The sequence below is a fragment of the Pelophylax lessonae genome (assembly GCF_965119305.1).
Source record: "Pelophylax lessonae genome assembly, chromosome: 1".
Taxonomy (NCBI): Eukaryota; Metazoa; Chordata; class Amphibia; order Anura; family Ranidae; genus Pelophylax; species Pelophylax lessonae.
Window position 1 is genome coordinate 749657497 of NC_138768.1, and position 15469 is coordinate 749672965.

General features: G+C 46.1%; 1 protein-coding gene across 2 annotated transcripts in view; it reads right to left on the reverse strand.

Annotated features, from left to right (window-relative positions):
- GNPDA2 (glucosamine-6-phosphate deaminase 2) overlaps positions 1 to 15469 on the reverse strand; it is a 35547-nt gene continuing 20078 nt past the window's right edge. For both annotated transcript variants that reach the window (XM_082244198.1, XM_082244199.1), the window contains 4 exons: positions 15267 to 15449; positions 12578 to 12762; positions 10552 to 10726; positions 1 to 598 (listed from right to left, as the gene is read on the reverse strand). In XM_082244198.1, the coding sequence (XP_082100324.1) occupies positions 543 to 598; positions 10552 to 10726; positions 12578 to 12762; positions 15267 to 15449 (599 nt within the window). In that variant the 3' untranslated portion in view covers positions 1 to 542. The remainder of the gene's footprint in view (positions 599 to 10551; positions 10727 to 12577; positions 12763 to 15266; positions 15450 to 15469) is intronic.

The following is a 15469-nucleotide window of genomic DNA, read 5'->3' on the forward strand; positions in this document are numbered from 1 at the left end:
AAACTGATCTGACTACAGAATAACAATATTCTGGAAAATTTAACCTGTCTGTAAAACATAAAATGTAACAAAAATGATAACAGCGTCAGTCATCAACAAAAGAGCAAAATATGGCAGCAAGCACGGCTGCTCAGGGAGTGTGTAGAGCTTGCCCTCTAATGTATAGTGATGTAGTTAGCTACAGCTAAGCACAGACATTCTATAAAAGCTTCCAAGTCTGTAGAGGCAAAAGCTCTATGTAAAAGTATTTTGTGTTGCAGCTTTTAACTGGTATATTAGGAGGCAGCAATATATTTACATTATATAAGAAAAGGCAACATCTGATGACCTTGCACACCAATTCTGATGGCAGGTCAGGCATTGTATAGAGTAAACAAGCACATGTTCTGTGCAGCCTTAAACCCAAAAGTTTTCATGGAATATGGAATGACTAAAGCAGAGACTGGACCTTAGCAATACAGTACTTTTACACTTTTGGAGACCAGATTGCATAGCCATTTGGCAGAGAGATGCATTTCCAAAACTCCACTCCCACTAGGATGTCAGTTCTTCATGCTGAGCATTGGCTCCACTAGTTTATTATGTACATGCATTAAACCTTGGAAGAGAAGAAAAAACATTTTTAAATTGATGCCACTGACATGCGCAATTCATGATACCAAGTATAGTTTAATCCTAATAGTTCATATTCCCATCGCACACCTTCCTGGATATAGGCACATGAGTTGTGGGTGCTGCAGAGATCACCAGCTGGGTACTGGATCTATCACAGATACATATTTCCCTGCACACCAAGGATCTTGCACAGCAGTCCGGAGAAACTTTTTATTCCAAAAGGGTGCACCTATCCTGATGTGATCCTTAAAGGTTTCTCCGGATTGGTGTGCTGGCGAATATGTATGTAGTTTAATCCTAAGGCTGTTTTCACACTGCTCTTGCCGCATTTTAGATGCGTTTCCGGTGCTTTTTCTGGTTGCTTGCACCTGTGAAAAACAGACACATACTCAAAAAGCACCAAAAACGCAAAGCATGGTGCATTTTTGCCTTGTTTTCCATTAATCTCACTGGGGAGCTGTGTTTTTGGTGCAGTTTTAAAAACCACACCAAAGATACAGCATGCACCACACCCGCAGCATGGTGGTGTGAAGAGTCCCAAAGGATTTAAAGGGAAACATTTTTCTTGCAAGGTAAATATGCATCAGTGTCAAAGGGTCCTTAATATGTAAGGAACAACACTACTACCAGTAGCAGGTGTATAGAGTACAGCTAAAACTAAAGTAACATAAAAACCACAATGCACTCTCCACCTTAGATTGTTTTGTAATAAGGGATCCTAATAGAGGATATGTTTCTGGGATTGTGGCCGACAGCATGTGGATGCCCCAGACCTTGAATTCCATTGTTTAAGATTTTACTGAGTGCGGTGGATCCAATTTATTATTCAGCAGGGAATTACACAGAACAGAGAGAGCCTTATTTCTTAATAAGAAGAGAGAAAAGTTTATTTACCTGCATAAAGAGGATTCTCCCCTTTAGTAGTCTGAGTAAAATAAGGACACAAACCCCTTTAAATGTAGAACTATAGGCAAAACTTGTTTTTTGCCATTGATATAGTGTATTTTAATCCCCATTGCTATTATCCCCTAAGTGTTGCTACAGCACGACGAGTGCGTTTCTATTAAATCAGTGTGCTGTGAACGGCTACATGTCCCAGGCTTGCTGACTTTTTGCTAGGTATGCCTTCACTTCTTTCACCTTAAGTTTTTCCCCCTTATCCCTCTACATTGTAACCTTGTGTGGCCTATAACTTTTTTATTTTTATAACCCCTGATGGGTTTTTTTTACCCCCACATGTCCCATTGGAGAGATTACCCTTCACTTTTTGTACCATAGCCAAAATAGGAAGTGAGGAAAAACTCCCTGCAAATTACCAGAATCCCTTGTGGTCACCAGAATTACTGTCCCCTATTACTTTTCTATAGACAACCCAAAGTAGTTTGCCTTTAGTTACACTTTACACATTTTGATTACAGGTTATATGCTGACACCTTCAGGTGAGGACACTGGCAAACAAAGCTGTGGGGACAGCCCTCAAAACTACTCCCAGAAATCTTGAGTTGTTTTTTAGCAAGTAATTGGAGGAGGAGTAAAGAGAGGGAAGGGTGGCCTGTGTCCTGTACTTTAAGAAAATGAAGTTAAAATTAAGTAAAAAAATCCTCATTTCCTAAAATCGTACAATACAGGACACAGGCTCCTTTAAGTCTTGACCTAGAGAGATCCCCAAGCAAATACAACTAAGGAGTTGGCACCATGACAAACAATGCCAACCGGCCCAAAACAAGAGAATCTAGTTCATTGTTTCTCAATCTCTTTTTTTTCAGTTAGTGCACCCTTTAAAATTATAATTAGTCTCAAGGCATCCCATTCTAAAATGTAAAAAAATATTCTTGTTGTTTTATATAATGCAGCAACATCCACACTTAGGACACCCAACCTTAGAGGGGATTTTCTTTCTTCCAAAATAAATACACTTTTGCAGACTGGTACTAACTAGTATTCCAAGGTTTCTTATCTCCCTCAATTTCTCTATATTGGTCAGCTAATATGACCCCAATGCTGAGGGAGAGGGGCAGAGGAGGCAACAGACATCCTTCTTATCAACTAATGGTTATCATTGGTTGTTAGGATGCCAGTGTCTATAAGGTTGTAATGGTGCATAATGAAAACCTGTGGCTTTGTGTAACTAAAAGGCAGGCTTCATCCACCTGCTGGCTTGTATACAATGTTTGATCATTTTTTAGGCATTTTTCCAAGGCACCCTGGTTGAAAAAGTCAGATCTAATTCCCAACTTAAAGGCTGGATTACGGCACCTCAAAGCTGAAGCCTGCACATCCACCTAGAAAAACTTTACAAATGCGTGAACAGAGAACCAGACAGAGGCCTAGCAATTCCCAGAAACAGGCAAAGAGGCACAAACTGAATGAGTTGAGTGTTAACAGAAAAAGGAAAAGGAAGATTCCTATCCTTCACTAGGTGTAAACCTTAGTGATAATCTCCCTAATCCACCTAGAAATGGCGGAAGGAGATTCAGGACAACCATGGTAAGAGAATACAGGCAGGTCAAAAAGAGATCCAAGGTTACAATGGCTGGAATGGCTGAGGGAGAAACTTGCCCTGCATGTACTACATCTACACAATGTAGAGATACCACTTTCAGGTACTTCGGAGCAAGACAAAGAAGGCAGAAAGATGTCCTGATAAAGATGCCTGTGTGCTGTACAATTAAGAAATCTACAGACTTAAGTTTCAGTTTCCCCAAGTTACCACAACAATATACTTTTACAGCAACAGTTTGCCATTGTGATGTGTATGTCTCTGTGAAAAATAGTAATAAACAAACAGTTGGACCCAAGGTGGAGAACACAACGTGCTTTATGATATATAGCTTAGCACTGGGCAGGGCAGTACTAAGGGTGCAAACACACTTTATTCAGTATGGTAATGAACACGTTCCCAAACCCCACTTGCGTGTGCCGTGTCTTCTTTTTGCCTAATGCACCGCATACAATACGCATACCATGCACTGTATCCTTTCATATATGTTGTGGTCCATTGACTACCCATTCAAAATAGGCTGTCTTATCGCATACAAATCCTGCCCAAAACAGCATCCAGAATGTTGTCACAATGTGTTTTATATGCTGAAAAACGGAATTTTTGTAAAATCTTACCTGTAAAATTCCTTTCTCTGAGTCCTCCGACAGTCGCCGCCTCTTCATATTCGTCACATATGGGGGTATTAGACTTTGCTCTGAAGGAGTAGCTAGGCAACAGAATATGTTAACATTAAAGCTTTTAACATATCCCACCCTCAAGGGGTGGTCCCCTCAGTCAATACCCTCCTACTTCCTGCAACCATATCTCAGTTGCAGTGGAATAGCAGTAGAGTATACAACCAAACCCCAAAAGAGGGGCGGGGGCGGCGACTGTCGGAGGACTCAGAGAAAGGAATTTTACAGGTAAGATTTTACAAAAATTCAGTTTTCTCTTACGTCCTCCGACAGTCGCAGCCTCTTCATATTCGTCACATATGGGGACGTCCCAAAGCAGTGCAAACATGAGGGGTGGGAAACCCATCCGCGCCGAAAGGCAACGCAGTCTCCGCATCAAAGAAAGGAACCTTACCAAAGGAAGGAAACCAGCTGGGCTACAGGAAAAATAATTGCTCAACAGGAGCAACAACCCAGGAAAAGACAAAGAACCAGGGGATAAAAAACATCCCAACAGCCAGAGGTCCCCAACAAGGGACCCTAGGGAATTGCCGCACTAAGAACCTTGCGGCCAAAAGAAGCATCCGCCAATGCCTGAACATCTACTTTGTAGAATTTTGTGAAAGTGTGTACGGTCGACCAGGTCGCCGCCTTACACACCTGGGCTACAGAAGCCCCATGACGACAGGCCGAAGACGTACTCAGAGATCTAGTAGAGTGCGCCTTCACAGGCACAGGGGGAACCTTCCCCTGCAAGGCATACGCCTGTTCAATGGTCTGCCTGATCCATTTGGCGATGGTAGAGGCCGACGCCGCCATGCCCTTCCGAGGACCCTCTGGAAGAACAAACAAGGAGTCCGTCTTTCGAAAAGACTCAGTCGATTTAAGGTAAACCCTTATCGCCCGAACAACATCCAAAGAATGTAGTCTCACCTCCTTTGGATGTTTAGGCTTTGCGCACAGCGAAGGCAAGACAATATCCTCATTAAGATGGAATTCCGAAACTCGCTTCGGAAGAAAAGAAGGATTAGGTCGCAAGACCACCTTATCCAAATGAACAACCAGATACGGAGACTTGCAGGACAAAGCCGCCAGCTCCGACACTCTGCGAGCCGAAGTGATTGCAACCAAAAAGGCGACCTTTTTGGACAACATAGACAACGAGATCTCCCTGATCTGTTCAAAAGGAGCACGTTGTAACACAGATAGAACGAGATTCAAGTCCCAAGGGGGCAGAGGATCCCTCCTAGGAGGAACCAGATGCCGCACTCCCTGAACAAAAGTGCCAACCAAGGAGTTGGAAGCCACGGGACGTTGAAACAGAACGGCCAGCGCAGACACCTGACCCTTTATCGTAGCCAGCGCCAAACGCTGATCGACACCTGTTTGAAGGAAGGACAGCACTCGGGAAACAGAGTACGTGCGGGGTGAAAACCCACTGGACTCACACCAGGCAAAATAGGCCTTCCAAGTACGGTAGTAAACCTTCCCCGAGGAAGACTTCCTCGCGTTGATCAAGGTATGAACGACCTCTGGGGAGAGACCCTTCTCCTTCAGGACCTCGGTCTCAACAGCCAGGCCGTCAAAGCCAGCGACTGTAAAGCAGGATGGTATATCGGCCCTTGAGACAGGAGATCGTCTCGAAGAGGCAGACGCCACGGGGCGTCGACCGCCAGATTCACGAGGTCTGCGTACCAGGACCGGCGAGGCCAGTCCGGTGCCACAAGAATCACCGTGCTGCGTTCCGAGTGTAACCTGCGAAGGAACCTGGACAGCAACTGAATCGATGGAAACGCGTACATCAGCTTGTACTAATGCCACGGGGCCACTAACGCGTCCGACGCGTCTGCCCGAGGGTCGCGCGTCCTTGCCACGAACCTTCTCACCTTGTTGTTGAGACGAGACGCGAACAGGTCCACATCTGGAAGACCCCACTTCGCGCACAACATCTGGAAGACAGCCGGGTGGAGAGACCATTCCCCCTGATCCAGGGTCTGGCGACTCAGATAGTCCGCCTGCCAGTGCTCCACCCCCAGAATGTGCACAGCCGTTATCGCCGGGACATGAGTCTCGGCCCAAGACAGAATGTCGGCCACTTCTCGAGCCACTCGGGCACTCCTGGTGCCCCCTTGGTGGTTGATGTAGGCCACCGCCGTGGCATTGTCCGTCTGCACCCGAACCGGGCAGCCCTGCAGCCGGTCCGTCCAGCGATGAAGACAGAGATTTATCGCACGCAATTGCAGAATGTTGATCGGAAGGGAGGACTCCCCCTCCGACCAAGTTCCCTGGGCGGACAGAACGCCCAGAACACCACCCCAGCCCGACAGGCTGGCATCCGTGGTGATCACCGTCCACGAGATAGGACGAAACGACTTGCCCCCGGACACCATCGGGGACTGGAGCCACCACAGAAGGTCTCTTCTGGTGCGATGACAACGAGATTTGAAGATCCAGAGATTGAGGTCGCCCGTCCCATCTGGACAGGATCTCCGCTTGGAGACCCTGCGTGTGAAACTGGGCGAAGGGAATCGCCTCGAAGGCCGAGACCATCAATCCCAGACATCTCATGCACGTCCGCAGAGACGAGTGCGGAACGTCCCTGAGGGACCTGACTTCCTCCTGAAGAGTTCTGAGTTTGTCTTCCGGCAGGAAGACCTTCGCCTGCACCGAGTCCAGGATCATTCCCAGGTAGGGAAGACGAACCGACGGACTCAGTGGCGACTTTGGAAAATTTATCGTCCAACCAAACTCCTGCAGAGTTTGCATCGTGACAGACAGGTCCTTCTCCAGACCCTGGCTGGTCGCAGACCGAACCAGAATGTCGTCCAGATACCCCAGGACAGAAATGCCCTGGGCTCTCAATAATGCCAGAACCGGTGCAAGCACCTTGGTGAAAACCCGCGGAGCCGAGGCGAGACCAAAAGGCAACGCCACGAACTGGTAGTGATCCTCCGCAATGGCGAATCGAAGGTACCTCTGGTGACCCTTGAAAATGGGGATGTGAAGATACGCATCCTTCAAATCGATGGAGGCCATGAATTCCCCCGGAACCAGGGCAGCCACCACCGACCGCAGGGATTCCATGCGGAACTTGCGAACCCGCACAGAGCGGTTCAGAGCCTTCAAGTCCAGAATTGGACGAACCTTGCCCTCCTTCCTGGGCACGGTGAACAGATTGGAATAAAACCCCCGAAATCTGTCCCGATGAGGCACCGGAACCACCACTCCCTGAGCCCTTAGGTCCCGCACCGCCAGGTGCAGGTCCCGTAAACGCTCTGGAGACAGTTGAAGATTTGAGGGAAAAAATCTGCCCTCCGGCCGAGAGAGAAACTAGATCTTGTAACCAGATCGAACGATCTCCCGAACCCATCTGTCCCGCACGCGGGCCAACCAGGGTTGAAGAAAACCGAGCAAGCATCCCCCCACCCCAAAACTGGGTGAGGGCGCCCCTTCAGGCCGCACTGTTATGGGCTGCGGATCCGGACTGACCGGACTTCTGTTTCCCAGACCAGGGCTTCTTTTGAGAGCCTTGACCTTTGAACGGTTTGCCCTTGTAGTGCGACCGAAAGGCACGAAAGGACCCCTGAGGGGGCCGAAAATTAGCATGCTTCTTCCCAGAAGCCCCCTTAGCCTTGGGGAAATGGGGCAAGAGAGTGCTCTTACCTCCGGTGATTCCCTTAATCAACACATCCAAGGACTCCCCAAAAAGGCGAGACCCATCATAAGGCAGATTGGCTAAGGTCTTACGTGAAGATTGGTCCACCGACCAACATTTCAAGCAAACCAGGCGGCGAGACAACACCGCCACGCTGTGCACACGTGCAGCCAACGGGACTAAGTCCAAGTCCGCATCACACAGATACATGACACCCTGGTGGATTTGATCCACCATATCCAGGGTCGCCGGTGAGGCCGAATTGGCCACTAGGACGCGCCTAAGCATCTGCGTCCAACTTGCGACAGCCTGGGCCGCCATGAGAGAGGCAAACAGAGCCTTAAGCATAGAACCCGTAACAGAGTAAGTATGACGGGCAAGAGACTCCAATCTCCTATCCGTGGCATCACGGAACACTGGGGAATCCTCTGCAGGAATCGCAGTGGATTTGTTTAAAACCGCAATTGCGTGATCCACCGGGGGTGGCACACACCACCGTTCATCAGTGGAAGGCGAGAAAGGATAACGCAGCTTGAACCTACTTGGCACAGCAAAAGGTTTGCGTAGATTGCGCCATTGTTCCTTAACAGCGCGCTGAAAATCATCATTGCAGGGAAAAACCTGCGGCGTCCTGCGTTTTCTCTGCGTCTTCTCTGCGTCCCATAAGCCGCCAAGGCAGCGGGGGGACACACTTCATCCTGCAAACGCAGCGTTTGTTTTATGGAAGCAATCAATTCATCCATGATTGCAAGCTCTTCAGGCGAGCCAGGGGGAGAATTATCAACCCCTTCAACTTCAGCCTCCACCTCGGACCCCACTAGATCCAGGGAGGAGCGGGACCCCGATAAGAAGACCCCCGCCATAACAGCCCCATCACCTTCACCCTCAGAATCAGAGGAAAGAGAAACTCTGGGTCTCTTAGTAGATTGAGCAGCCACCAGCATCTGCACCTGAGCAGCAAGACCAGCCACAATAGTGGCTAAATCCCCCCCTGGGGGGGAAACAGCGGTCCCCTGGCTTTCCACCAAGGCGGTAGGAAATTTGCCCTCCTGAGAATCCATTGCCCCAATATCAAATGCCGGATAATAAAGGGTTAACTGCCCCTTTAACAAGCGCGGCGAGCGCAGCCCACCGCACCACACACAAGCACAATGAGACCCCCACAGGGACAATAAAACTGACACAGGCAATGGATATAACCTGAGGAGACCCTCGCCGCTGCCTCGATCGGTGTACCCAGGAGAAGAGGAAGTGATGCGACCAGGGCGCTCTATTAAAGCCTATGGGAGGCTACAAGAAAATGGCCGCCATGCATGTAGAACATGCGGCCGGAGCGAGTGTAGGCAAAATGGCGCCGTTTGGCGCCGAAACCGCCGCTCCACAGTACAGTAATGCACACATTTTATCCATATATAAAAAACATGGTAGATCGCCGCAGCGATCGCTGTATAGTGCCCAAACATGCCACAAAACATGCCCCACAGCACACAGCTTCTCACACTGACAAAGCTGACACACATAGTGTCACACAGCTCCCCCCCCCTTGCAGCCCACAGCATGCAGCCGAGTGATAGGGAGACAAACAGTGAGAACAGAGGCAGGTTACACAGTCCCAGACTGACACCCCCCCCAGACAGACAGGTCCCCACATAGATACACTTACCTCACAATGGCGTGGGGGACCCGCACAGGCGAACAAGCCGCTGCACATGAGGCAGGGAGAGTCGCATACAAGACGCACAAAATGGGGGTTAAGAAACCGCACAGCGTCCAGTGAGGTAGCCACCTCACCAATCATCCCTGCACCGAACAGGGATGGGTCGTTCACTGTGCCAGGAGCGTTACCTGGCTGAACGCTCGATGGCAGGCTGGGAAGCCACTGACCCACGACCTGCGACCAGGGGGATCAGCCCGAGACCCAGCCCGCATGATCCTCTTCATCAGAAGAACTAACTAATGCTGACAAAAAGAACAGCTAAGTAAAGGTAGAGAGAAAACTCAAACAAAAAATCAAAAAAGAAGAAAGAGTCTGGGGCACAAAGCCCCAGCACAGAGAGAGCCAGCCACTCCTGACAAGCTAGACATTGAAACTGAGATATGGTTGCAGGAAGTAGGAGGGTATTGACTGAGGGGACCACCCCTTGAGGGTGGGATATGTTAAAAGCTTTAATGTTAACATATTCTGTTGCCTAGCTACTCCTTCGGAGCAAAGTCTAATACCCCCATATGTGACGAATATGAAGAGGCGGCGACTGTCGGAGGACGTAAGAGAAATAAACATTTGACATACAGTAATACCTTGGTTTTCGAGCATAATTCATTCCAGCAGCATACTTGTAATCCAAAGCACTCGTATATAAAAGCAAATTATTCCATAAGAAATAATGGAAACTCAGATGATTTGTTCCACAACCATTTATGGGTATGAATGCTATCATATCTAAAGTACAGTACAGTATAAGCATGTTATCCCTCTGTTAAATATGCGTCCCTCTGTACTGTATATGAAATTTGCTGATTTCTACCGTATCAGAGCATCTCCTGGAACTCACGTGACTCCTCGGCTCTCTGCTTCTCTCCACCCCGGAGGACGTCAGCGGGAGAGCTCGGCCCCGCCCACCGGGGAGAGCAGAGATACAGCGCTGGGAGACACTGATACAGTAGAAATCAGCATCTTTTATATATATATATATATATATATATATATATATATATATATATATATATATATATATATATATATATATATAGTACAGGCACACAATGTTATGTAACAAAGGGGATGGCATGCTTATACTATACTAAACCACTTTAACAATGTGAGTCTAATACTGCTCAGATATCAAGGCAAAAATTGTCTTTCGAAACGCTCGTAAACCAAGTTACTCACAAATCAAGGTATTACTGTACTTATACATTTTAGTACAGAGTCTGCACTATAAGTTTCTAATGACAGCACAGATAGTCGGCAATTAGCCACTCAGATATTGCATGTTCGCTCGTATACAGAAGTACTTCTGTCCTCTTCTATCCAGAACATCTGGGTATTTTTACTGAAATTCACTTCAACAGCCAAGGTAAAAGCAGCTGGGATATGAAGGAAACCTAATTTTGGCCATACACACCTTTAAAATATTTGACTGTTTTAACTCTAAGTTCTAATGTAGCATCTTCATCACAGACAAATATAGTGCGAGGATGCTGCTGGAAAGCGGATACTGTCCACATGTGATTTACACCTTCTTCTATAGCCTTATACAAGGCAAAAGCTTTATGTGCACCTGTAATAAGGATCATCACCTGCCAAAAGAAAAAAAATAAAATATATGTATATTATACCAACCAAAATTAAAAGTTCAACATTTCACTAAATTGTAACAAGAATAAGTCTTTGCTGTTGGTTTTGCAATTTTTGAGCCCATCCAGCTCCGAATGTCACCTCCATCCTGTGGTTTTCACAGCTAAAAGTTTGAAAAGGATAGCAATATCCCCAAAACTCTTAGGATCCCTAATCCTAGTCTATGTATTGCCAAAACATTTTTTTTCTGTCTATATTGCATTAGGGAAATGCCCCTTCTCCTGGAGAAAAAACAGGAAGTGAGGAAATCCCCTCAGATTTGTCACCAGAACAGAAAATTCTTCCCTATGCTAGTAAAACCTATACAATTTTGGATTTCTTATAAATTTTCTCTCTTCATGATTAGGGAAAATAGAACAAAAGTTGTGGCTTCAGGTCTACTTTATCCACTTGCCACCAATCGGCATATCCGTACGTCACTTGACTTCAAGTGGTTGTACTTGGCAGCTGCAGGCATCATCCCAATAGTGTTTTTTTTTTTTTTAGAGCTGGCGGTCAGTTCACTTGTAAGAGCAATCAAAGTGGCTAACTAGCCACTCGATTTCTGCTACAATCAGCAGGAGGGCACACCCTCCTCTCTCTGCCTTCTGCGGCTCGCTCGGGTTCACCCGTCCCACCCGGAGACTCGTGCAACCAGCCGGCACGTCTGCCAGCTAGCCAGACACCTGAAAAAACCCGGTTCTTTATAGCGGTAACCTGGAAGCGATGAACTGACATCACTTCCGATTTACCCAGATGTCATCTGCGCCAATTTGAAAAAAAAACAATCAAAAACGCTGACCTTGACGTTTTTAGTGCTTTTCAGTTCAGAGGAGGGGTTCGGTGTCTTTTGACCCCAGATTCCTCCATAAAGAGTACCTGCCTATTGCTATCACAAGGGAGGTGTACAATCCTTGTGACCGCAAGAAAAGTAAAAAAAAAAAAGAATTAAAACAAAAGTGTAAAAAATAAATAACATTAATTAAAAAAAAAAAAAAAAAAAGTAAAAGTGCCCATGCCCCCAGTGCTCATGCACAAAGGTGAATGCACGCGTCGGTCCTGCACATGCGCAAACAGCGATCATCCCACACATGTAAGGTATCACCACGAACATCAGGCCCTGGGCAGTAATTCTAGCAATAGACCTCCTCTATGAATCTAACCTGTAAAGGCTTATAAAAGCATTGCCTATAGATAGTAAAATTGATGTCGTTTGTCTCTGTTGTACAGGTGTACGCAATTTTAAAGTATGACATGTTTAGTATCTATTTGGCGTAACATCTTTAAAATTTTACATAAAAAAAATAAGGTTATCTATTGTTCAGTTGGTAATCAAAAAGACTAAATGACTTAAGCAAAAAATAGCTAATAAATGGACACTACAAATATTTATCATAGATTATCTCACCGACAATACATTACTGCCCCTTTATATAGAGTTCTCCTTTAAACTTCTATTTAACACAATCAGGATTATCTCATTGCATTAGTGTGTCTGAATACCACTTACAGTTTGATGTACCAACCTAATGTGCTACAAGTACACTATAGGAGATTTGTAAAGAAACCAACTAAAAGATGAGTAGGTGACTGAAACTGGAGACAAAGAAATGACAGGCAGACTCAACGCAGATGGTTCTCTGGTGAAATTTGCACAATGTGTGCAGATTACAAAATGGTGCACTTTGTTCCCTAGTAAAATTACAAACAGAAAGCTGAAAAGCCCCACGATAAAACTCAAGCTCACCCAAGTGAGATCACTTTTTACATAAATTACAATACAGTGCATTTAAAATAAAACATAACACCACTACCTCTTTGGCATCCATCACTGTACCCACACCAACTGTTAAGGCCATTGTTGGGACCTTAGAAAGATCTCCATCAAAATATTTTGCATTTGCCAAAATAGTGTCCATTGCCAAAGTCTTTAATCGTGTCCTGGATACCAGACTGGACCCAGGCTCATTAAAGGCAATATGGCCATCTGGTCCAATACCTAGGGAGGCAAGACAAAAGTTTGGTAGCGGAAGAATTACAGACCTGGCTATATAAAAAAAAATACATGAGAAAATTGCAGAATAAACGGTTCCTTTAAGGGTCATGTCAAGGAAAGTCTGGTATATTCGTTCCTCTCAAGACCCCCCTGCTTTCTAACTCCCTCATCACCTCCTCTAATGCTCGCCTTCAGGTCTTTTCCAGAGCCTCTCCAATCCTATGGAACTCCTTACCTCAATCGGTCCGACTATCTCCTACTCTATTGGCTTCAAGACGTTCTCGGACAACCCTCCTCTTCAGAGAAGCCTATCCTACCCACACCTAACAACTGCATTTTAAATGTTCTCCATCAACTTATCCCCCACAGTTATAACCTTTTGTTTCACTTGACCCTCCCTTCTAGATTGTAAGCTCTAACGAGCAACGCCCTCTGATTCCTCCTGTATTGAAACTGTATTGCCTGCCCTCATGTTGTAAAGCGCTGTATTATAATCATAATAAGCCCTGTATTATAATAATAAAAATAATAATAGTATATGGCCATACTAATGCCCCTTACCTTGAAGTCAGATATACTCACCCAAGTCCCCCCTTCACAGCTCTTGTCAGCGCCAGTTCTGTGTGTGGGGGACCACAGATCCAGCTGTGTAAGTGGAACCCAAGGTTGCCAGTTCCCTACTGTCCCCCTGTGATGGCGTTCTTTTATGGATTCTGAGAGGACCCTATGACTGGACACCCAATAGAAAGTGTCCACATCATGCAGGCACTGACATGAACACTTGGACACCTTTGCCATCATGTGACTGTGGCTTAATGTGGTTGTAAACCATTACATATACCCAGTGAAGTGATTGGTGATTCACATAGATTAAACAAATCCTTCTAAATAGTTTGTTCCTGTTTATCTGCTGTCTTCTCTACATTTGTTCAAATTCCAGAGTTTATAGTTTGTCTGAGCTGTCAGGAAAAAAAGGGGATGGAGAGCTGAAATGACACACTGCAGAGCTAAGTGGGGAGAAGTCTGAGAGCTGATTGGAGGGAAGAGAAACAACCCCCTTCAGACAGCACACATAACCAGAGCTAAGGAGATCCCGCCCGCCACTTTTTTCCTGGTACCAGGAACACTTTTCAGAAGCAACTCATGCAGATAGCAGAGGAACGAAGCAGCAGACAGAAATTACACTTGGTGCTCTGGATACAGACAAGTACACACACTATAGAGGAATATGCATTGTCCATATTTCATGTCTAAGGTTTACAACCAGATTAAGGTTAAAGCAGAGCTGCACCCAAAGGGGAAAGCTCCACTTGTTTGCTCCCCCCCACTGCCACATTTGGCACCTTTGGGGGGGGGGGGGGGGGAGGGAGCAGGTACCTGTTTTTGACCGGTACCTGTCCCATAATCCGAGTGACCTCCGCATGGGAGATTCCCTGGAAGTTAGCACCCCCCTCCTCCTTCCCCCGCTGCTGGGCTATTCACAACGTGCATGCGCAGTAGGAACTAGCTGTGAACCTGGTTTTCCTCAACAAGGAACTATGGGGGCAGTACCCAAAAGACGATTGAAAAATCAGCTGGGGTGCCGACATCGTGGGATCCCTGGACAGGGAATTGTCCTGATATTAAAAGGTCAGCAGCTACAGGATTTGTAGCTGTTAACTTTTCATTTTTTTGGTGGTGATGGGGAGGGGGGCTGTTGCACTTCTAATTAAAAAAGGGCATTTAGATAGGGTTTAAGATGGGGGTGGTGGGAAGGAGTAGTGGAAATTATGTCGCTGTGGTGTATGGATAATCTCCAAATACAAAGCCCGAGTAAGACCAAACCTTGTTTGTAAGTGGAAACTTTGTCCAGTTCAGCTCACAGGATCTACGTTGTAAAAGCAGCGTTTGCAGGGTAGATTATGCTTTTGTTCTTGCCACAAAATCAATGTTAAAGAAAACTGCAGATACAAGTCGTAATAGAAAAGATATAAATCTTAGAAGTTGCAAGCACATAAGTAAATATTATGTAATTAGGTTGCAAAAACATGCACCCCTCAAGTGCAACCATAAGGGTCCTTTCACACGACCGCTCCGCTGCTTAAGTCCGCTGCGGGACTTTTTTTTTTTTTTCACGGAGCGGATGACATTTGTGTCATCCGCTCCGTGTGCCCGCATATCATCCCATCCGTTTGCGGATGATATGCGGACATAATGTAAGTATATGGCACTGCGGATGTCAGCGGATGACACCGCTGACATCCGATTTTCCTTCCTTTCCGTTTTTTACACGGAAGAAAAAATAGGGTTCTGTTCCATTCGAAAAAATGGAACAGAACTGAAAGGAGGAAAATCAGATGTCAGCGGATGGTATTCCGCTGACATCCGCAGTGCCATTCACTTACATTATGTCCGCAAACGGATGGGATGATTTGCGGACACACGGAGCGGCCGTGTGAAAGGACCCTTAAAAACGCTGAAAAAGATATGTTTAAAGACAATAATGATAACACTGTTTCATGAAATACCTCCAACAAACAGCTCAATGCCACCAGCTTCTTTGATCTTCCTCTCAAGCTCATCACATTCAGCCTGCAAATCCTCTGCATTCCCATCCAGGATGTGTGCATTGTTAGGGTCAATATCAATATGTTTGAAGAAGTTGTTCCACATGTATGAATGATAGCTCTCTGGGTGGTCCCTGGGAAGTCCTATAACAAATCCCCAATTT